This window comes from Trichomycterus rosablanca, chromosome 6 (assembly GCF_030014385.1).
Source record: "Trichomycterus rosablanca isolate fTriRos1 chromosome 6, fTriRos1.hap1, whole genome shotgun sequence".
NCBI classification, from domain to species: Eukaryota; Metazoa; Chordata; class Actinopteri; order Siluriformes; family Trichomycteridae; genus Trichomycterus; species Trichomycterus rosablanca.
The window spans coordinates 29,066,502-29,090,910 of record NC_085993.1 but is presented as its reverse complement, the minus strand read 5'-3'; the positions used below and the strand labels follow the sequence as shown (position 1 = coordinate 29,090,910).

Genomic DNA, 24,409 nt, shown 5'->3' with positions numbered 1-24,409 from the left:
ATTCCAAAACCCTGGGCATACAAATCTAGGTAACCCTTCTTTGCACCTAGAACAGCCTTTACTGTTCTGGGTAGGACTGTAGGAATTTGTGATCATTTAAGCAAAAGCAGGCATTATTGTTGGAAGAGAAGGCTTGTCTCTCAGTAAAGGTTGAAGTTCATTAGAAAGGTTTTTAATGGGTTGGGGTCAGTACTCTTTCCATGTTGCTTAAGATCCTCCACACCAAACTTAACAAACTATACCTTTATGAACCTTGCTTTGTGCACAGCGGCATATGTGCCCTTGGGTAGCGCAGTGGTAAATTACACTAGCGCACTACTGCTGGGAGCCATGGTTCGTAAAACATGAAAGTGTGATAAAATAAAGTATATGCGCACACACACACTATACATTACTTTACACTTACAGATAATTTCTAACACCTGTTAGAAATATGTGTGGCTAAAGCATCTGAATCAAATAAACAGGAGGGGTGTTCAAATCACTTTGGCCTTATAATGAATGTACATTTTAGTTCATGGTAAATTCATCATTAAATCAGTTACTGTTACTGAGGACCAATACAGTTTAATGTTGAATTTTTAAATTGACTGAACATGTTTCTTGCCCACACTGGAAATGAACAGTTTATTAAAGTGTGTTGCTAATGCTTAGTTCACACTACACAATTTGTGCCCTGATTTTCGCTCGCTGACAGGTTGCCGCTAGATGTGACAGCTCTGAGGCACTCGGGGTTCACTCGGGGCTTGAAAGTGGGCTCTCAGTGGCTATGTGTGAACTGTTCAACGATTTGACTTGATCGCAGACTCAAAAAAAATATTGACTCAAAATCATGTAGTGTTAAAGGTGTTGCGATCAGGTTGTGATTGTTTTGAAGGCAAGATACAGAAGGGAAACCTGGGGGAGGAGTTGTAACTATGTGAATCCGGGGCATAATATAGTTTATATCAGAATACATCGGCACACACAAGCTTTACAGTATTTGTGGCTTCCATGCCAAACCATAATAGCAATGTTGCATTGCAAAATATACACCGATCAGCCATAACATTAAAACCACCTCCTTGTTTCTACACTCACTGTCCATTTTATCAGCTCCACTTACCATATAGGAGCACTTTGTAGTTCTACAATTACTGACTGTAGTCCATCTGTTTCTCTGCATGCTTTGTTAGCCACCTTTCATGCTGTTCTTCAATGGTCAGGACTCTCCCAGGACCACTACAGAGCAGGTATTATTTAGGTGATGGATCATTCTCAGCACTGCAGTGACACTGACATTTACATTTACATTTTCAGCATTTAGCAGACGCTTTTATCCAAAGCGACTTACACAATGAGCGGAACACGATGAGCAATTGAGGGTTAAGGGCCTTGCTCAGGGACCCAACAGTGGCAACTTGATGGTGGCGGGGCTTGAACCGGCAACATTCTGTTTACTAGTCCAGTACCTTAACCACTGAGCTATCACTTGCTATCACTGACATGGTGGTGTGTTAGTGTGTGTTGTGCTGGTATGAGTGGATAAGACACAGCAGCGCTGCTGGAGTTTTTAAACATCTCTCTGTCACTGCTGGACTGAGAATAGTCCACCAACCAAAAATATCCAGCCAACAGCGCCCCATGGGCAGCGTCCTGTGACCACTGATGAAGGTTTAGAAGATGACCAACTCAAACAGCAGCAATAGATGAGCGATCGTCTCTGACTTTACATCTACAAGGTGGACCACCTAGGTAGGAGTGTCTAATAGAGTGGACAGTGAGTGGACACAGTATTTAAAAACTCCAGCAGCGCTGCTGTCTGATCCACTCATACCAGCATAACACACACTAACACACCACCACCATGTCATTGTCAGTGCTGAGAATCATCCACCACCTAAATAATACCTGCTCTGTGGTGGTCCTGTGGGGGTCCTGACCATTGAAGAACAGGGTGAAAGCAGGCTAAAAAGGTATGTAGATAAACAGACGGACTACAGTCAGTAATTGTAGAACTACAAAGTGCTTCTATATGGTAAGTGGAGCTGATGAAATGGACAGTGAGTGTAGAAACAAGGAGGTGGTTTTAATGTTATGGCTGATCAGTATATATATATATATATACTATATATATATATATATATATATATATATATATATATATATATATATATATATATATACAGTATATATATACAGTATATATACAGTGTATCACAAAAGTGAGTACACCCCTCACATTTCTGCAGATATTTAAGTATATCTTTTCATGGGACAACACTGACAAAATGACACTTTGACACAATGAAAAGTAGTCTGTGTGCAGCTTATATAACAGTGTAAATTTATTCTTCCCTCAAAATAACTCAATATACAGCCATTAATGTCTAAACCACCGGCAACAAAAGTGAGTACACCCCTAAGAGACTACACCCCTAAATGTCCAAATTGAGCACTGCTTGTCATTTTTCCTCCAAAATGTCATGTGATTTGTTAGTGTTACTAGGTCTCAGGTGTGCATAGGGAGCAGGTGTGTTCAATTTAGTAGTACAGCTCTCACACTCTCTCATACTGGTCACTGAAAGTTCCAACATGGCACCTCATGGCAAAGAACTCTCTGAGGATCTTAAAAGACGAATTGTTGCGCTACATGAAGATGGCCAAGGCTACAAGAAGATTGCCAACACCCTGAAACTGAGCTGCAGCACAGTGGCCAAGATCATCCAGCGTTTTAAAAGAGCAGGGTCCACTCAGAACAGACCTCGCGTTGGTCGTCCAAAGAAGCTGAGTGCACGTGCTCAGCGTCACATCCAACTGCTGTCTTTGAAAGATAGGTGCAGGAGTGCTGTCAGCATTGCTGCAGAGATTGAAAAGGTGGGGGGTCAGCCTGTCAGTGCTCAGACCATACGCCGCACACTACATCAAATTGGTCTGCATGGCTGTCACCCCAGAAGGAAGCCTCTTCTGAAGTCTCTACACAAGAAAGCCCGCAAACAGTTTGCTGAAGACATGTCAACAAAGGACATGGATTACTGGAACCATGTCCTATGGTCTGATGAGACCAAGATTAATTTGTTTGGTTCAGATGGTCTCAAGCATGTGTGGCGGCAATCAGGTGAGGAGTACAAAGATAAGAGTGTCATGCCTACAGTCAAGCATGGTGGTGGGAATGCCATGGTCTGGGGCTGCATGAGTGCAGCAGGTGTTGGGGAGTTACATTTCATTGAGGGACACATGAACTCCAATATGTACTGTGAAATACTGAAGCAGAGCATGATCCCCTCCCTCCGGAAACTGGGTCGCAGGGCAGTGTTCCAGCATGATAATGACCCCAAACACACCTCTAAGACGACCACTGCTTTATTGAAGAGGCTGAGGGTAAAGGTGATGGACTGGCCAAGCATGTCTCCAGACCTAAACCCAATAGAACATCTTTGGGGCATCCTCAAGCGGAAGGTGGAGGAGCACAAAGTCTCGAATATCCGCCAGCTCCGTGATGTCGTCATGGAGGAGTGGAAAAGCATTCCAGTGGCAACCTGTGAAGCTCTGGTAAACTCCATGCCCAGGAGAGTTAAGGCAGTTCTGGGAAATAATGGTGGCCACACAAAATATTGACACTTCAGGAACTTTCACTAAGGGGTGTACTCACTTTTGTTGCTGGTGGTTTAGACATTAATGGCTGTATATTGAGTTATTTTGAGGGAAGAATAAATTTACACTCTTATATAAGCTGCACACAGTCTACTTTTCATTGTGTCAAAGTGTCATTTTGTCAGTGTTCTCCCATGAAAAGATATACTTAAATATCTGCAGAAATGTGAGGGGTGTACTCACTTTTGTGATACACTGTATATATATATATATATATATATATATATATATATATATATATATATATATATATATATATATATATATATATATATATATTGGACTTCCAAGTCTCTCTGCGGAACAAAATATCCTTGCTGGCCACGTAGACAAATCCACTCCTTCACCCAGATTCATTTATTTTTCCTACTTGCTTTTATGCTACACATCAATGCTCAAACAACTTTGATCACTCGCTTCCTGCTGGCGTGATGACATGGTATCACTAAACCCCCTGTCACTTCTTGCATGTGTTTTCGTGACAAAACGTAATTTGGGAGACCAGATAGACTCGTCTGAGATTCCTCCTGATCGTCTAGTGTGTGACCCCCTATTGCCGATCAGTCGTGTAGTGTGAAAATCACAAAGACTCCCCAGTACAAGAGATCCAGTTGTTTAGTATGAACTGTACAGTGATCTGAACAACATGAACGTGTGAACTTGGCATTATTGTGCAGGTTGCTGCTGAGCTTGCTGCTAAATTAGAAGAGAGGCAGAAGAAGAAATCTAAGAAGAAAAAAGACAAGAATGAACGTAAGGACAAGAAGGGCAAGTCAAAAGGCAAAAGCAAGAAAGCTGAGAAGGAGGTAAGGTCACATATTGATGGAAAAGATTACAGGAACACATGGGCTTAAGAAATCAATAGTAAACCTCATTAAGGATTCATAACTAAAGAGTTAACTGCTCTGTATAAGTGTCCAATTACACAAATGCCCTTATTTGTCATGACAAGGTAATCAAGTCATGTGAGCCATTAGGAGTCTCAAAGGCCAGATCCCACAGTTGCCATTTACTCCCTCATTGGGAAAGCACTAGCCCTTTCTTCTTGGTGAAGTACTTCCACTGTGTCTCGTTCAGTTTCCCTAGTAACCTCATTGACTTTCAAGTGATTTCAAATGAGGTGAAATCAAGTCGTCTTGTAATTCTCCTTTTTGTTCCTTAAAATAAGCTGAGGGAAACAGTTGTTTTTGGTAAAGTCGTATCAATCTCTTCAGACCACATTAACCTTTAGAAAATTACACTACCAAAAGTATGTGGACACCCGTACACATATAGGGTGTGAGCTGCCTTGCTGTCTTACTGCCTACAGAGGCAGCTGCCTAAGTAGAGATGGTTCTAAGTCATTGACTTATAAGTCAGGTTATTCAAACGCACTACTTAGACAGCGATTCCATCTGTTTTCGCTTACTAAGCTAACACAGTTAGCCTCATGCCATTTAAACCAATGGGATGGGGTGGCACAACGCGCTAGCATCTCAACTAACATCTCCCTCCGTGTACCGAAAACGGTTAAATTAATGTCAAATAAATGACACTAAATGGCAAGTTTATACAAATTAAAAAATAAATAATTTATTTACATTTGAAAATAACTGCGTTCATTTCTCTGCACCGTCTGCCATATTTTTTTTTTTTTTTTGTGAGAAAAGTTGTGCCGCACTGAATGCTATTATTCTGTCAAAATACCGTTCAGCTTTACGGTGCCTTACCAGACAGCATTTTAAGGCATCTAGGAATTCGAACAGTCTACTTCTTGGGGGCGTGTAGGGCAGCGGTAAAGCACACGCTGTTCACCAGAGCTGAAATCTCGAATACATCGCATCGAATCTCAACTCTGCCTTCAAGGCATCTTGGTAAAGAAGCTAAGAGCTTGGCACACTTGTTTCTGGACATTTTTGCCCATTCCTGGGCCACTCAAGGACATTCACAGACTTTCTCTGAAGCCACTCTCTTGCTTTCTTGGCTGTGTGCCTCGGGTCGTTGTCATGTTGGAAGGTAAACCTTCACCCCAGTCTGGGTCCTAGTGAATCTTGTTTCTCATGGCTTGAGAGTCCTCTAGGTGCCTTTTGGCAAACTCTAAGCAGGCTGTCATGTGCCTTTTACTAAGGAGTGGCTTCCGTCTGGCCACTCTACTATAAAGGCGTGATTTGTGGAGTGCTGCCTGGATGGTTGATCTTCTGATAGGTTCTTCCAACTCCACAAGGATACGCTGGCGCTCTGTCAGAGTGACCCTCGGCTTCCTGCTCACCTCCCTGGCCAAGGCTCGTCTTCCCTGATAGCTCATTTCTGGTGGTTCCAAACTTCTTCCATTTACGAATGATGGTGGCCACTGTGCTATTTGGGACCTGTAAAGCTGCAGCAATTTTTCTGTACCCTTCTCCAGATCTATGCCTTGACACAATCCTGTTTCTGAGGTCTGCAGATAATTTCTTTGACCCCATGGCTTGGAGTTTGCTCTGATATGCACTGTCAACTGTGGGACCTTATTTAGACAGGTGTTGGCAATCCCCAATCATGTCCAATCAATTGAATTTACCACAGGTGGACTCCAATTAAATTGTAGAAACATCCCAAGCAGTATCAGTGAAAACAAAATGCACCTAAGCTCACTTTTGGGTGTCATATCAAAGGGTGTGCACACTTGTATACATATAATATTTTACATTTTTTAATAAATTAGCACAAATTTCTAAAAACCTGCTTTCACTTTGTCATTATGGCTATTTTGTGTATAATTTTGTGACAAAAAATGAACTCAATCTATTATAGAATGAGTCTGTAATGTAATAAAACGTGGAGAGGGTGAAAGAGGTGTGCAGACTTTCCGGTTTGACTGTACAGTATATATTCATGGAATTTCTATAAAGCAAGGTTAAGCATAGGACCTTAGCATGTAACAGCATGCTATGGTCCAATAAATGACTACTGCAGTTTTACAACAACACAGTTCCAGTTGTGTACAAACTAGAATATGTACCCTGAGTTGACAAGCACTGCTAAGGGCACAAAAAATTGAAGCTTAAAGGAAAGAATGTTAATTCTTTAGCCGGAGGCTAAGATTAGGACTGGTGAGGATGTATTTTTGTAAACTGCATTCTGCTCTTTCAGGAAATATGTCTGATTCCAACAAGGTGTGTCTCTACTGTTTTGCTATGTCCGTGATAACCTGTTACCCTTTTATTATTAAGCATTTCCTCCATAATTACAGCATGCACTTCAGTCAAGGGTAACCACTAATCCTTTCCCCTGGGCATAGGTGTGGCTTGTAAAATAGACAGTCAATATTGATATACTGTATAGTGCTGTCCTTCCCTTATCTTTTGTAACAGCCTTCACACTTCTGGGAGGACTTCTTACTAGATTTAGTAGAAGCTACAGGAGCATTAGTGCGGTCAGGCATCACTTTAAGACTTGGTTTACACCCAGCAATGTACTTTATCCTAATAAATTAGATTTGGTTATGGTCAGGGCTTGGTCTTAAGTTCTCATCAACAAAACTCAGTGAACTTTCATAAATATGCAGCAAGACAAGGTGCTCCCAAAGTGTTCTTTATATGTACAGTACACTTTATATCCAAAAGTATGTGGAGACCTCTTATTTATACATACATATATTCAGTCAAGCCAGAAAGTCTGCACACCCCTTTCACCTTCTCCAGGTTTTATTACATTACAGACTCATTCTACTGTATAATAGATTGAGTTCTTTTTTTTGTCACAAAATTGTACACAAAGTAGCCACAATGACAAAGTGAAAGCAGGTTTTTAAACCTTTGTGATAATTTATTAAAAATCAAAATGTAAAATATCATATGTACACAAGTGTGCACACCCTTTGATATGACACCCAAAAGTGAGCTGAGGTGCATTTTGTTTTCACTGATACTGCTTGAGATGTTTCTACAATTTAATTGGAGTCCACCTGTGGTAAATTCAATTGATTGGACATGATTGTGTATTGCCAACACCTGTCTACATAAGGTCCCTCAGTTCACAATGCATATCAGAGCAAACTCCAAGCCATGGGGTCAAGTCACAGCTCATCACCTGGCTAATGCCATCCCTACAGTGAAGCATGGTAGTGTCAGCTTCATGATGTGGGGATGTTTTTCAGCAGCGGGACCTGGGCGACTAGTCCTGATAAAGGGAAAGATGAGTGCAGCTAAGTACACCGAGATCCTTGAAGAAAACCTGCTCCAGAGCGCTCTGGACCTCAGACTGGGGCGAAGGTTTACCTTCCAACATGACAACGACCTGAAGCACACAGCCAAGAGAACAAAGGAGTGGCTTCGGAGAAAGTCTGTGAATGTCCTCGAGTGGCCCAGGCAGAGCCCAGACCTGAATCCAATCGAACATCTGTGGAAGGAGCTGAAAATGGCTGTGTACCAACACTGCCCATCCAACCTGACGAAGCTTGCAAGGATATGCCAAGAGGAATGGGCAAAAATGTCCAGAAACAAGTGCGCCAAGCTCGTAGCTTCTTTCTTCTTAAAGCTGTAATTGCTGCCAAAGGTGCATCAACCAAGTATTAGGCTAAGGGTGTATACAGATATGTAACCCCTAAATAAATCATTTTTGTCAGTAAAATAAAATTGCACATTTTCTAAACCCTGTTTTCACTTTGTAATTATTGGCGATTGTGTGTAGATGTTTGGGGCAAAAAAATCTATAATAGAATGAGTCTGTAATGTAATAAAACATGATGAAGGTGAAATGGGTGTTCAGACTTATATATATATTATAATTAGCAACAGTTTTAGTTCCAGTATGAAAGCAACATCCATAGACATGCTGAGACATGAGTGTGTACAAAGCCTTGACCAATACACTACTGAATACCTTTGGTAAAAAATTGGAACCCTGAACACAAATGTACTTTTCTGAAAAGCCTCACTTTAGAACAATGGAGCATGTTATAGATGCAAAGAGAAGACTTTACTATATTTTTGGTAATGGTTTTGGAAAGGGATGTCCAACAAGCTCACAAAGTTTATCATACAGTGTATTATTGTCAAATTTAGTACATCATATTTTTCTGTTCTCTGATTCCACTTACCAGATCTTATTTAAATAGACATATTTAAAATACTTCAAATGCAGCACATCTGTCTAATTTAGACATGTGCAGCTGCTACATGGAATATCATAAAATCTAAACTCTGAATCGTACCTGGTGTATCCACAAGCATTCATTATACATTCAATAACTCCAGATTTTTCTATGTAGCAATGTGCAAATCAGTCAAGCATTACAAATGCCCACTGACCGTGATTGCTGTCTGGAGTACTAAGAATGGAGTCATTATTCTGGATTGGCTTAGTAAAAGCACCTATAATTTTCACTGCAAAATCAGGCCACTGATACCTGCACTGGCTGATCTGAAAGGTCAAATTTGAGCCTCTAGAAATCTGCACTTCCTGAAATATGAGTGTGTCACAAGAGGGATTTTTGTTTAAGCCCCTTGCAGTTAGAAGGTTTTTATTTCAGTGTCTCTTAAAGGTGGATGCTGTGTACATTTACATTTACATTTTCAGCATTTAGCAGACGCTTTTATCCAAAGCGACTTACACAATGAGCAATTGAGGGTCATTGAGGGCACAAACATTGAGGGCCTTGCTCAGGGACCCAACAGTGGCAACTTGGTGGTGGCGGGGCTTGAACCGGCAACCTTCTGTTTACTAGTCCAGTACCTTAACCACTGAGCTATCACTGGCCCTTCTGTGTAGAAGTATAAAAAAGTTCCTTTTAATAAAAGGTTGTCAATTTAAATAAAACATGTCAAATTTGCATTTTTAGAGTAATTAAAATTATAGTTAAATAATCAGAATATGTAAGGTCAACATTTTTTTATTATTTATTACCCTGTTTAGTATGCAACTGAGACACTGCTTAGATTTACACTCATCAGCCATAACATTAAAACCACCTCTTGTTTCTACACTCACTGTTAGCCCCCTTTCATGCTGTTCTTCAATGGTCAGGACTCTCCCAGGACCACTACAGAGTAGGTATTATTTAGGTGGTGGATCATTCTCAGCACTGCAGTGACACTGACATGGTGGTGGTGTGTTAGTGTGTGTTGTGCTGGTATGAGTGGATAAGACACAGCAATGCTGATGGAGTTTTTAAACACCTCACTGTCACTGCTGGACTGAGAATAGTCCACCAACCAAAAATATCCAACCAACAGCGCCCCGTGGGCAGCGTCCTGTGACCACTGATGAAGGTCTAGAAGATGACCAACACAAACAGCAGCAATAGATGAGTGATCATCTCTGACTTTACATCTATAAGGTGGACCAACTAGGTAGGAGTGTCTAATAGAGTGGACAGTGAGTGGACACGGTATTTAAAAACTCCAGCAGCGCTGCTGTGTCTGATCCACTCATACCAGCACAACACACACTAAAACACCACCACCATGTCATTGTCACTGCAGTGCTGAGAATCATCCTCCATCTAAATAATACCTGCTCTGTGGTGGTCCTGTGGGGGTCCTGACCATTGAAGAACAGGTCGAAAGCAGGCTAAAAAGTATGCAGAGAAACAGATGGACTACAGTCAGTAATTGTAGAACTACAAAGTGCTTCTATATGGTAAGTGGAGCTGATAAAATAGACAGTGAGTGTAGAAACAAGGTGGTGAATTTAATGTTATGGCTGATCAGTGTACATCACAATAATGTTTACAATTCAAGTCTTCCAGTAGTTTTATCAAGGGCCTCTTATTTGCCTCTTACCTATAAGCTGACACACTTCAAGATAATTTTTTGGACACCTCCATATCTGTGCATGTCTCTAAATAAATCCTGATTCCTTCAATGTTAATTCATTAAGACCTTATTAAGTGATGATAGGGCTATTTATTCTTGTAGCGTGACTAAAACATATGATCCACACACTTCATACACAACTTATGTCTATCAACAAAGTGAGTCAGTTGGCTAGGTAATGTCTTGCATTAAATCAAATCAAGCCTTACAATTAAGCAGGGTATGTATACAGTGTATCACAAAAGTGAGTACACCCCTCACATTTCTGCAGATATTTAAGTATATCTTTTCATGGGACAACACTGATAAAATGACACTTTGACACAATGAAAAGTACTCTGTGTGCAGCTTATATAACAGTGTAAATTTATTCTTCCCTCAAAATAACTCAATATACAGCCATTAATGTCTAAACCACCGGCAACAAAAGTGAGTACACCCCTAAGAGACTACACCCCTAAATGTCCAAATTGAGCACTGCTTGTCATTTTCCCTCCAAAATGTCATGTGATTTGTTAGTGTTACTAGGTCTCAGGTGTGCATAGGGAGCAGGTGTGTTCAATTTAGTAGTACAGCTCTCACACTCTCTCATACTGGTCACTGAAAGTTCCAACATGGCACCTCATGGCAAAGAACTCTCTGAGAATCTTAAAAGACGAATTGTTGCGCTACATGAAGATGGCCAAGGCTACAAGAAGATTGCCAACACCCTGAAACTGAGCTGCAGCACAGTGGCCAAGATCATCCAGCATTTTAAAAGAGCAGGGTCCACTCAGAACAGACCTCGCATTGGTCGTCCAAAGAAGCTGAGTGCACGTGCTCAGCGTCACATCCAACTGCTGTCTTTGAAAGATAGGCGCAGGAGTGCTGTCAGCATTGCTGCAGAGATTGAAAAGGTGGGGGGTCAGCCTGTCAGTGCTCAGACCATACGCCGCACACTACATCAAATTGGTCTGCATGGCTGTCACCCCAGAAGGAAGCCTCTTCTGAAGTCTCTACACAAGAAAGCCCGCAAACAGTTTGCTGAAGACATGTCAACAAAGGACATGGATTACTGGAACCATGTCCTATGGTCTGATGAGACCAAGATTAATTTGTTTGGTTCAGATGGTCTCAAGCATGTGTGGCGGCAATCAGGTGAGGAGTACAAAGATAAGTGTGTCATGCCTACAGTCAAGCATGGTGGTGGGAATGCCATGGCATGAGTGCAGCAGGTGTTGGGGAGTTACATTTCATTGAGGGACACATGAACTCCAATATGCACTGTGAAATACTGAAGCAGAGCATGATCCCCTCCCTCTGGAAACTGGGTCGCAGGGCAGTGTTCCAGCATGATAATGACCCCAAACACACCTCTAACACGACCACTGCTTTATTGAAGAGGCTGAGGGTAAAGGTGATGGACTGGCCAAGCATGTCTCCAGACCTAAACCCAATAGAACATCTTTGGGGCATCCTCAAGCGGAAGGTGGAGGAGCGCAAAGTCTCGAATATCCGCCAGCTCCGTGATGTCGTCATGGAGGAGTGGAAAAGCATTCCAGTGGCAACCTGTGAAGCTCTGGTAAACTCCATGCCCAGGAGAGTTAAGGCAGTTCTGGGAAATAATGGTGGCCACACAAAATATTGACACTTCAGGAACTTTCACTAAGGGGTGTACTCACTTTTGTTGCCGGTGGTTTAGACATTAATGGCTGTATATTGAGTTATTTTGAGGGAAGAATAAATTTACACTGTTATATAAGCTGCACACAGACTACTTTTCATTGTGTCAAAGTGTCATTTTGTCAGTGTTGTCCCATGAAAAGATATACTTAAATATCTGCAGAAATGTGAGGGGTGTACTCACTTTTGTGATACACTGTACTTCCAAGTCTTACCATTTCCGTTTTTTACTAGTACATTGTTAGACTTTCTTCTCTTTTTTATTTGACTCAATACAAGCTGTTTTAAAGATCAGCTGAAAAAACTCAGTTCTCTAATGTTGAAATGTGCTGTCAGAGTAAAATATAAAAATCTAACAATCGTTAAGGGGTTTAAACACTTTTTAAGGCCCTCTAAAGGTGCTTAGTGATTTATTACCCTGTAACAAGGCAGGGCTTTAGAGCTGCACTAATGAAGTAGGAGCTACTGGATTTAATAAAAGCAGCATGGGAGAGAATACTAGAACTATCCAGACTGGAGTTGGCCTAAATTTAGTACCATTAACTGACTGTCTGAATGCAATTTAATTAAGACCAGGCATTTGTTTCCTGCTAGATCCATAAGGAAATGGGCTGCCTCGTGTAATGAACACAGCAATACATCATGACGATGTATTAGAGACCACTTAAGATTGTTCCATACTTTTAGATGGATTTCTGTCTCTTTTGGGGCCCATTAAGCACTAATGGCCAACTGTGTTTAAACATAAAGTGGCCATAAAACAAGGTGCGTCAGGATGCCTTATTCGACCTGAAAACATCGCTTCTCCTGAACGGAGACACGCTCCACGGCTCGGGTGTTTACAACCCGCAACGCAAACATTTGTGTGAGCATGTGAGGACAGTGATTAGATTTGTTTTGTGCAACTCCCAACTGAGTGAAAGGCAAACAAGGGCAGTTGTAAATCACACTCACAGCATTGCACAGTGCTCCCCTACCACGATGGACATCATTAAATCAGAAACTCTGGGTAGCACCACATACTAGAGTATTAAACCAGGCTTTGATCACTGCACCCTTCAACATAAGTCTGTATAACTCTTCATAAACTCTAAAAGGCCTTCTCTGTTTCTACATCCATGGGTTTAGCTCAGCATGCTTTGGGTGATGAATAAAGGTGGCAATGTGGGTAAAATACCAAGAGCAATTTTGTGTTTTACAGGAGAAAGAGGAGGGATGGAAGATGAGTGCCAGTAACTTCCTGCCCACTGTGGCTGAAGGAGCTAACATATACAGAGGTGAGTGACAATACACATATTTATTTATATTCCCCCAGTAAACTGTCATACGTTACTGATTTTAAATCACATTGTAATTACCTTTATATAGAAATGGCAATCCAACAGTAATTGTATTTAGAAACAGTTTGATTATTTTGCCTCTGCACTTTAGCCAGTTAGATTGTAAATAAACAGAAAAATTATGGCACAGCCATGTTTTGAGGAGACAGATATTAATCTTACAGTTTTACCACCACCAATGCAATGCGGATCATGATCAAAAAAACTTTAAGACGCAATACTTATAAATGTAAATAAGTAGAAACATCAAGCTGGCTGGTAACAGTGTTTCCTGTCTGCTTGATCATCTAAATAATCTACATTGATGTTTTAGACATAAAATCACATCTGCATTAAAATCAAGATGTGGCAAAGTGGCACAGTGGGTAGTATTGTCGGCTTACAGCAAGAAGGGTCTGGGTTCGATTCCCCTAATTGTGTGTGGGTGTCCGCCCTAGGACGGACTGGTGACGAGTCTGGGGTATTTCCTTTCTTTTGCCCAATCAGATCCACCATGACCCTGACCAGGATAAATGGTGGTAAACCAAACAATGTATTAATGATTAAATAAATTAATAAATAAATAAAAATTAAGCCTAAGGAGTAGACAAATAATCTCCCACAGTCCAAAAACATGCAGTTAGGTCAAGTGGAGACACTGAATTGCCCTATAGTTGAATGGGTGTATATATGTGTGTGTGTGTGTGTGTCTGCCCCGGGACTGGCGCCTCGTCCAGGGTGTTACTGTGTGCTTTGCACCCATTGAAAAGCTGGGATAGGCTCCAGCACAACATTCAGCACCCTTCTAAGAACTTTGTTGGAATGCAGCATGGCATTGGCTAGAGGTGTTTTCTTACAAATTGAATACAAATTGAAATACTAAATTAAATTCACCGAGTTATCTGATTATAAGAATGAAATCAAACGAAATACAGTATATTTTTAAAAATGTTTTAAATCTACTTAAAATCCACTTCAGTACTTAGAAAACTGCTGAAATTCATTCAGTATTTGAACACACTCAGTGTCTGGTACCTAGCATGTGACCTGTGCCTCACCCTAACCATTTGACAGAAATGATTATATGCCTTAAACATGCCCTTTAAATTCTATAGTAAGAAAGTCTTAAGGAAACGTCATCCTTTCATTATCTCAGTGTACAGGAAAATGATTATCTGTGGTCATTATTCATACACTGTAAATGTAGTACATAAAGATAAGGTTAAAATGCTGGGGTATTTCAGTAGGAACTAAAGCTCACTGATTTATGACTCAGAGTAATGCACTGTAGAGTAATGGATATGGGGAATGAATATCTAGACAATTTTTCTGTGTAAAAAGCATCATTACTCACCAATAAGTCACATGTGTTTGGGGGAGGTCACTAGGTAAAGGTAGTTCTCTTATTTCTTTGGACAGATGTTTTTGAAATAAACAGTAAAAGTACCTGCTAACCTACTTAAGTACTTACTAATGATAGGGCTGTTTTTATAGGTGGGGTGAAGTGCAATTTAGTTCCCTGGCTTACTTGGTGCCTCTCTTGCACTCCCTTTTTCAAAATTAAACAGAGTTAAGTACTAGGTACAGCACTCTGACACTAAGACAAGAGTCTGGATGTCCATATTTAATTGTTTACTAGTTTAAGTAGTTTAATTGTTATTGTGTTTTATTGAATATTTAGAAATGCAGTGGATTCAGAAACTGTTTAGACCCTTTGAGTTTTTCACACTATTTTGTTGTAGATTTGATTTTGAATGAATAGAGTTGCCCAATAATTAATTTACCCATTATTCTGCATTTAAATGCCCATCCAAAAATTAATTAAAAATAACTGAAATCTCTTATCTTCAGAGCCTTTACAGCAATTATAGCTGTGACTCTTAACCCTTGGTTAAGCTCTGCTGGGTTCATCTACTGGCCAGCTCCTTTTGTAATAGGGTATGTCACGCCTCATCGCTGAGGCACCAGGTGTAGCCCAGCACCTGCAAGAACTGAAGCCCACCCCAGATCCAAACATGGACCCATTCTGGTAAAAGGCCAAAAAAAAGTGTGCTACAGGTAGACTCCAAGTTGTAGACACACTGAAGGATAATTAAAGCAAACAGAGTGCACCTGACCAAAATTTGGAATGTCACAGTAAATGGTCTGAATACTTTTGTGAATTACTCATTGTAATTAATTTACACTAAAGTTGCTGAACTGAATACTGATGAATAAAACTAACAATTATTTATTTATTTATTTTAATGTTTTACCACTGCTGTATTCTGGACAAGGTCACAGTGGGTCCAGTTTCTCCAAAATCACTGAACGCAATGCAGTAGCTCACACCTGATAGGTCGCTACATTTTGTAAAAAGAAACAAAAACAAGAATCTGTGATTTGTTGAACCTTGACCCTTCATTGAACTGACAATTACAAGTAATATATGTCTAATGTTTTCACCAACTTAATTGTATTTTGTAAATATAAACAAATGTTGAATTTGATGTTTGTAGCACACTCAAAAAAAAAGTTGGGACAAAGGTATGATTATCACCTTTCCTATTAATTATACTTTTCAACATTTGGGAACTGATAATACCAATTGTTAGAGTTTTGCAAGTGACCATTTTGCACATTCTTTAAATCTCTAGCTGCTCAAGAGTTGTCTGATTCTACTCTTCATAATGTGCCTTACATATTCAATAGGAAACAGATTTGGATTGCAAGACACTGCGTCTTAAAGCAGTCACACTGTTTTAGCGCATGCAGAATGAGGCCTGGCATTGTCTTACTGAAATAATCATGGAATCCCATACCATGACAGATGTTGGCATTTGCACCTATTTCTGATTATGGTCTGGGTGGTCCTTTTTGTCTTTAGCATTTTCTTTTCCCAAAAATTAGGCTAAAATATGAATTTATCGGTCCACAGCATAGAATTCATGTACGGCTTTGTCTCTGCATATTTTCAGGGTCATTTATTAATGCAGCAGCAGACTGTGTTAAGTAACAACAGGTTTCTGAAGAACTCAGTCCATGTGACTATCATAGTATCATGACCTGTTCTCATGCATTCTGAGAAGGTTATTCAATAGTGGTGTCTGACCTTTCCCCACAAGGATTTCTCTGGATTCCCTGAATCTTTTCACAATATTTTGTACAGTAGACCTTAATTACAAGACCTAAATTAATTACCATATTGTGTTAAAAAAAGTTCTTTTTAAACTTATTCACAGTTCAAATTAAATAAACTCAAACATAAAATGTGGCATGCAAAAGCTATGGCAGATTTAATACTGTCAAAATCATCAAGACATGGAATTTAACCAGGTTTTCAAACTCTTACATAAGATTGGATATGATTGTATACGTGCACATTCTTAAAAAATCTGTGTTTCCTGCTGATTGCGCTACAGTCCATCAGCTGCATAAACTCTCTGCTTTCTGGACAAATGCCTCGTTGTGACAGCTCTAGGCCCCTATGTTTTCCTCCTGAGATCTATATGCATGTGTAAATGTCTGTTGAACTGTAGTCCTACAGTGGTATGCCGAATGAAAAATCAGTTTGACCACCACACAACCCCTTGACAGAATGAACGTGTTTCTGTAATGGGGCACAACTTCCTGTTAAACTTGAGCAGGAGATGAGGATCCCAGGTTGGGCTTCTGTATTAAGTGATCCGTGGTGACAGGAGTGAGCGCTGGCCTCTCACAAATCTGAAGTGCAAGTGTGTGCATACATTAATGTGTCGATGGGGAGCTATTGGTGCAGCACTGACTAATAAATCAAAATTAAATCAAATTGTAGTCAAAATAGAATTGGAATCTAAGATATATTTGCTTTTTATGGCTTCACTCCCTCTTTACATAGCAGTACTTGACTGCAAAACTACTTTTCTGAACTTGGGCAATGCACATTAGTCTTAATAAAGTAAATTTGCCTAATACATTTGTGCACTGTAAAACCAAAATGTAAACATGTTTGGATAGCAATAGTTTAAATATATTAAGCAAACCTTTTTTTTCAAGTTGTCCATAAATTAATGTGCAATGCAACTGATTTTAGCCACTGCGGGCTAGCTGACACCTCCTTCGTCGCATGTTTGTTTGTTTATTAGGAATTTAACGTCATGTTTTACACTTTGGTTACATTCATGACAGAAATGGTAGTTACTCATTACACAAGGTTCATCAGTTCACAAGGTTATATCGAACACAGTCATGGACAATTTAGTATCTCCAATTCACCTCACTTGCATGTCTTTGGAATGAGAGAGGAAACCGGAGCACCCGGAGTAAACCCACGCAGACACCAGGAGAATGTGCAAACTCCACACAGAAAGGACCCGGACCACCCCACCTGGGGATCAAACACAGGACTTTCTTGCTGTGAGGCGACAGTGCTACCCACTTAGCCACCGTGCTGCCCCCTTTGTCACATGTAAAGCTGCTGTCCGAATCTCCTAACTGGTCAGGGAGGGATTCCTACAGCGTGCATAAAAAGGAGAAACACAATATGCTCACTGTATTCTTTCACCACTTGTGTCTGAACAAGACAATAGAAGTGACTGTTGCAGAGTTAAAGTGGTGCTTTTCCATCTGGCTTCCAACTTCCTCAGATATAGCCAATGTGTTTAAGGGCCTGACCAGGCTGGTGCAGCAGTGAGCTAACACACTGCTGTACTACCATTTGCCATATTTACATTACCACTGAAACAGTGCATTTTCAAATCAATCAATGAAATGACAGGACTATCAAATGTATGTCTGTGGCTTTATTAACCAAAGCATTTAAATGGATTAAGTGGTTATCAACTGTAATAGGATTACATTTAAATGCTTTATTGTACTATTGCTGTTTATGGTACTATCTCAGCACAGGGCTGGTCACAGCCATAATTAGTCCATGTATGCACATAAACAATAATAAAGAATAACATTTTTGGTCATGTAAATGAATACTGTGTAGCCAGCACAAACACATACAACCACAAAAGCACAATTCATTCACAAACCAACGGGCACAGTTTTCATGCCAGCTACCCTTTCTGACACATCATTCCTGTTCTTATCCAGGCTTTAAACCGGCACTGAGAGCACATTGACAAGTGCAACTCCCAACGGCTAGGCTGTTTCAACCACACCCGCCTAAACATTGGCAAGTTGTGTCCATGCAGACGCCCAACCTTCTGATCCCTGGTTCTCAGCAATAGCCAGCTAACAAACTTTACCGCTGTGTCGCCCAAGCGCCACTAATAAATAACTGAAAAGAGCAATTTCATATTTCAGGACAGATATCCAGAATACATCATGCTAATGCAGCACTCCAATTATGTCCCCTTTGTCATCTCCAATGTAATATATGCTGTACATTTGGCACACCGCATTTGTGTCATATTTGGGCTAAAATGGTTCCTCACTGCAGTTCAGATAATCAGATATCCTGTATATACATATACAGATGTACAATACAATAAAATTCTTTCTCCCCATATTCCAGCTTGTTTTGGAAGCTGGGGTCAGAGTGCGGGGTCAGCCATTGTACAGCGCCCCTGGAGCAGACAGGGTTAAGGGCCTTGCTCAAGGACCCAACAGTGGCTGCATAGCAGAGCCTGGATTTGAACCGCCAATCTTCCGGTTGATAGCCCAAAGCTCTACCCACTAGGCTACCACTGTCCCTCACTTTTGTATGCAGTTGATGCACTGAAGTCTGCTAGAATTGTTTGGGCAGTGGTAACTCAGTGGTTATCAGACTAGTAATCAGAAGATCACTGGTTTAAGCCCCACAACTAGCAACCAGCCACTGCTGGGTCCCTGAGCAAGGCTCCTAACCCACAACTGATTGGACTGAATTTGGTCACTAATATAAGTCACTTTGAATAACAGTGTCTGCTAAATGTGATAAATATAAATCTTATAAACTGGAACTAAGACCACTGTTCAAAAACCAATTACTGGTTTCACACCAGTTATTATGGTCCACACATACTGCATTCTTACTCTGCCAAGCCACACTAAACGACAAAATGTACAAGAGTACATATATAGGACTGAACCCCTATATATGTTAAAAAAAAAATCTAATACATCTAAAACGTTCATAACTGTGGTTCACCCGGTCAGGGTTTACCATTGCTGAAATAAGAAAAGGCTGTTAGCTTAGTCTTATCATAGAGTAGCTCATCAATCTTTTCTGGTATGCCTATCAGAAGAGTGAGGGTAAGTGTGAGGCCCTGTTCTAGGTCAGCCAACACCTCACTTATTCCATTTCCTTCTTTCCCACTTTCCTCAACAGAACTGCAATCTATCACCTCTTTCTTTAATTCCCCAACTCACCTGCAGACCTTTACGTCAGTCGTGTCCAAATGACATTAAAGCTGTAATTGGCATGGCATGTTTCCTGGAATTTCCTGAAGAAACTTGCTGAGGTCTCTGTGTTGTGTGAAATCCATCACCACTGCTCTTGAATGAGAAGTATGCAACTAGGCCTGCATTACAAAAGAGCCCTCATAGTTTAAACCAATTAACAGACATACTTAGTGTGGGTGAAGACATGCTTGTCTGCAAATCTGTAATAATCAAGCATGATGTGCTGAAGCCCAGAACTGCACAGCTGCAAAACATATGTCCTTCTCGCTGTCATCACAGCAGGCTAAGTTAATGGAGATTTAAAAATACATTTATATATGGCTGGATAAGCTGGGGTAAGGGATTTCAATGACTTTAGTAATGATGATTGAGCTTTCTTTAATGTGGTCTATAATGCTTTATTATTGCTTTATATTTCTGACTGTGTTGAGTGTAGGTGTTGCCTCAAAGCCAAATTATTTCACACTGATAAATTATACGAGTGTATGTTGAGTCCAGGCACTATTACACTAGCCCACCACAACTGAGATCCAGGTTAGAATTTCAGTGGTGCCATGAGCAGGCTGGGCATCTACACTGACATGATTGGCTATTTCTGGGGGTAGGAGTCTGGTTTGGGGATAGCCGAAGCCGTGAATAGACTGATTGTAACAGGGTGGATGCTGAATAAAGATTTGGCAGATTTGGTTAAGACTTGTGCCCTGCTCTGCAGCCGATTTTGGCTGGCAGAGGGAGCAGGGAGTGACAGTGTGACCTCCTAATGACAGTCACCTGTGACCCGGGGGATTGTTTTTCTATAAATATAACAAGTTATTTTTGTCTTCTTTGTCAGCACATTGGCTGGCACACCTACACTGATCATCCATAACATTACAACCACCTCCTTGTTTCTACACTCACTGACCATTTTATCAGCTCCACTTACCATATAGAAGCACTTTGTAGTTCTACAATTATTGACTGTAGTCCATCTATTTCTCTACATATCTTTTAGCCTGCTTTCACCCTGTTCTTCAATGGTCAGGACCACCACAGGACCACCACAGAGCAGGTATTCTTTGGGTGGTGGGTCATTCTCAGCACTGCAGTGACACTTACATGGTGGTGGTGTGTTAGTGTGTGTTGTGATGGTATGAGTGGATCAGACACAGCAGCGCTGCTGCAGTTTTTAAATACCGTGTCCACTCACTGTCCACTCCTACCTAGTTGGTTCATTTTGTAGATGTAAAGTCAGAGACGATCGCTCATCTATTGCTGCTGTTTGAGTTGGTCATCTTCTAGACCTTCATCAGTGGTCACAGGACGCTGCCCATTAGGCGCTGTTTGCTGGATGTTTTTGATTGGTGGACTATTCTCAGTCCAGCAATCACAGTAAGATGTTTAAAAACTCCATCAGCATTACTGTGTCTTATCCACTCATACCAGCACAACACACACTAACACACTCAAATACACATTGTCACTGCAGTGCTGAGAATGACCCACCACCCAAATAATACCTACTCTGTAGTTGTCCTGTGAGGGTCCTGACCATTGAAGAACAGCATGAAAGGGGGCTAACAAAGCATGCAGAGAAACAGATGGACTACAGTCAGTAATTGTAGAACTACAAACTCCTATATGGTAAGTGGAACTGACACAGAATTCAACTGCATTCTGTTGTTTTCTGCTGGCCAAAATAGGCCGCATTGCAGGGAGCAATTCTCAACATGAGTGAACTGCCAAATTGTCATTCGGCATTCTTACCGTTACATTGGCACCTAGTCCAGGGTGTTCCTGCTTGCATCCAATGTTTCCCAGTGGAATCAGACCCACCACAACACTGAACAGGATAAAGCAGCTGATAAAAATGAAATGCAAATATTGATTTCAATTAGCTGTCACAATGATATCATCATAGCTGACACAGGACTTGTTTTCATGCAAAGATTATCTCATTGCAGTTGCTGTCATGTATGAGTATTGATATCAATTTGATCATTAGCTTGACTTACATCCCATTCCTAATTCTAGGGCATTAACATGGAAGCCACCATTCCCATACCCCTTTTGTGACAGACTACACAAGTTTTGGAGTATGTCTGTGAGAAATTGTGGCCATACAGTCAAAAAGAGTGTTTGTCAATATTTTAATTCTCAACCCCATAAGCGTTCATGGCCCTCACAAAAGCACAAGGACCAAGTCATGCTGAAACAAAAAAGGGCTCTTCTTAAAATTGTTTCTACAAAGCTGAAAGCATATAATTTATTATCAATAATTGATTTTCTACACGTTAGCAATGTGTGAGTTGGAATTTATTTATTGCAGTAGATTGCATTCAAGCTGTCTTATCCAACATAAGTGACTGATCTTACAAAGTTTCTTTTGACCAAATCATAAAGGGAAAGCCGCTTGCTGGAAAGTCCATATAAATACCCATGGTTTGGAATAAGATTTCATGGTCAGGATGGCAGTTAGAGAGCAGCTGGATGTTTTTTGGAAGCAATTATCCAGCCAGTCAAAGACACTTTATTTGTTTTCATTATGATTTCCTTCCAGTGTCACCTCTCAGGAACACATGGGCGCGTTCTTGAACAAAGCTAAGAGTATAATGAAAAGCAGACTCTTAACCTTACCCGAAAAATGCAGTGCTGTACCCTTGAATTCTAAACGCGGTCCTCAATCCTCATTAGCTCGCTTGCCCCTTTCAGGGTTTTCATCAGAGTTTGAATAAATGAAGTGACTGTAGACCAAAAAGACAAAGACACTGCTTAAAGGGAAAATTAGCCCCATAGAAAAGCTGCCAGTTTCTCAGACATGAGACTAAATGTGTAATTTACTCAAGGTTAATAGTCGACCGGCCTTAAACTGTGTCCAAAATACTTAATAAAGTATAATTAATCAGTTATTTTTACTATTTCCATCCTACAGTTAAACTCCCAAGAGATTTTTCCCTAAAATGTAAAAACATCATTTAGATCCGGGTCCCACATCTGGCCTGTCTGAGAAGTGATTAAAATTAAGCAGGCTAGCTGTGAGGCCTACTGTGTCTAGAGCCTCAGCTCTGTTTTATCAGCTGTCAGTAATTGGAATGTTACTATTTGGCGAGTTTGTTCAGTTGTAATGATGCGGAAAGGTTAACTCCGTATTTACCCATTTACGCAGATAGAGCGAACAGTGATCTAAACGCCCAGGGATTCAGTGTTTACCAGGAAACTGTCTGACACTTTGGTTGTGGATCATCAGTACTTGAGATGAAGAAGTCATTTAGACAGTCATGATGGAGGATGCTAGTCTGGGCTTGTTAGTAGATTTCCCATAGTGCTGTAGCTTCTTTTTTTATCTTCAGATTATTATGATTCTGGCTTTGTCTCTAGGTACAGGTATTTTATTTACACTAATTTGTTTCCTCTGGTCAGGGTTACTTGACACATCACAACACATCCTGGGCAGAATGCCAATTTATTGCAGGAAAAAACATTATTTTAACATTATTTTACTAATACATAGGGGTGATTTTAGACTAGACAGTCAGTCTTCTACAAAATTTTGACAGAAAGCTATGCCTTCATGGGGAATCTTTCAAAACAGTTACAAAAGGTGAGCCATCACAGACAGTGACCCATTTTTACTAGGAGTAAACTAACCCATTACACACAAAGCTTATATTAGCAGGCAGAAAATTACAACCCAACTCATACATTACATTTACTTTGACTTTTATTTGATTGCAGACAGGATGAACCTGAGATATTTCATGTTTTATCTGCTCAACTTCATTTCATTTATTAATAAACATCCATTCCTGCATTTCAGGCCTGCAACACATTCCAAAAAAAGTTGGAACAGTAAAGCATTTACCACTTTGTAATGTTGCCATTCCTTTTCACCACACTTGGGTAAGGATGTTTTGGCACTGAAGATACCAAGTGATTTAGTGTTTCAGCTTTTATTTTGTCCCATTCTTCCTGCAAACACGTCTTAAGATGTGCAACAGTATGGGGTCATCGTTGTCGCATTTTTCACTTCAATTTTCTCCACACATTCTTTATTGGGGACAGGTCAGGACTGCAGGCAGGCCAGTCCAGTACCCGTACCCTCTTCTTCTGCAGCCATGTCTTTGTAATGTGTGCAGCATGTGGATTTGCATTGTCTTGTTGAAAAATGCATGAACGTCCCTGGAAAAGATGACATCTTGAAGGCAGCACATGTTACTCTAAGATCTCAATGTACTTTTCTGCATTAATGCTGCCATCACAGAAATGTAAATTACCTTTGCCAAGGGCACTGACACAGCCCCATACCATGACAGACCCTGGCTTTTGGACTTGTTGCTTGTCGCCTGGATGGTCCTTTTCGTCTTTGGTCCGGAGCACACAGCGTCCATTTTTTCCAAAAAAGACCTGGAATGCTGATTCATCTAACCACAATACATGTTTCCACTGCATGATGGTCCATCCTAGATGCCTCTGAGCCCAGAGAAGTCGACGCCGCTTCTGGACATGGTTAACATAAAGCTTCTTTTTTGCACAGTAGAGTTTTAAGTGGCATTTGTGCATGTAACTCTGTATTGTAGAGCTTGACAAAGGTTTGCCAAAGTAATCCCTTGCCCATGTGGTTATATCAGCTATAGTAGCGGAACCAATATACCAACACAACCACTATTTTGTATCTCAAGAAAACTCACA

General features: G+C 40.6%; 1 protein-coding gene across 1 annotated transcript in view; it reads left to right on the top strand.

Annotated features, from left to right (window-relative positions):
* Nucleotides 1-24,409, top strand: part of iqca1 (IQ motif containing with AAA domain 1) — a 120,113-nt gene that overhangs the window by 17,468 nt on the left and 78,236 nt on the right. The window contains exons 8-9 of the mRNA XM_062998096.1: nucleotides 4,311-4,439; nucleotides 13,270-13,345. Coding sequence (XP_062854166.1) covers nucleotides 4,311-4,439; nucleotides 13,270-13,345 — 205 coding nt within the window. The remainder of the gene's footprint in view (nucleotides 1-4,310; nucleotides 4,440-13,269; nucleotides 13,346-24,409) is intronic.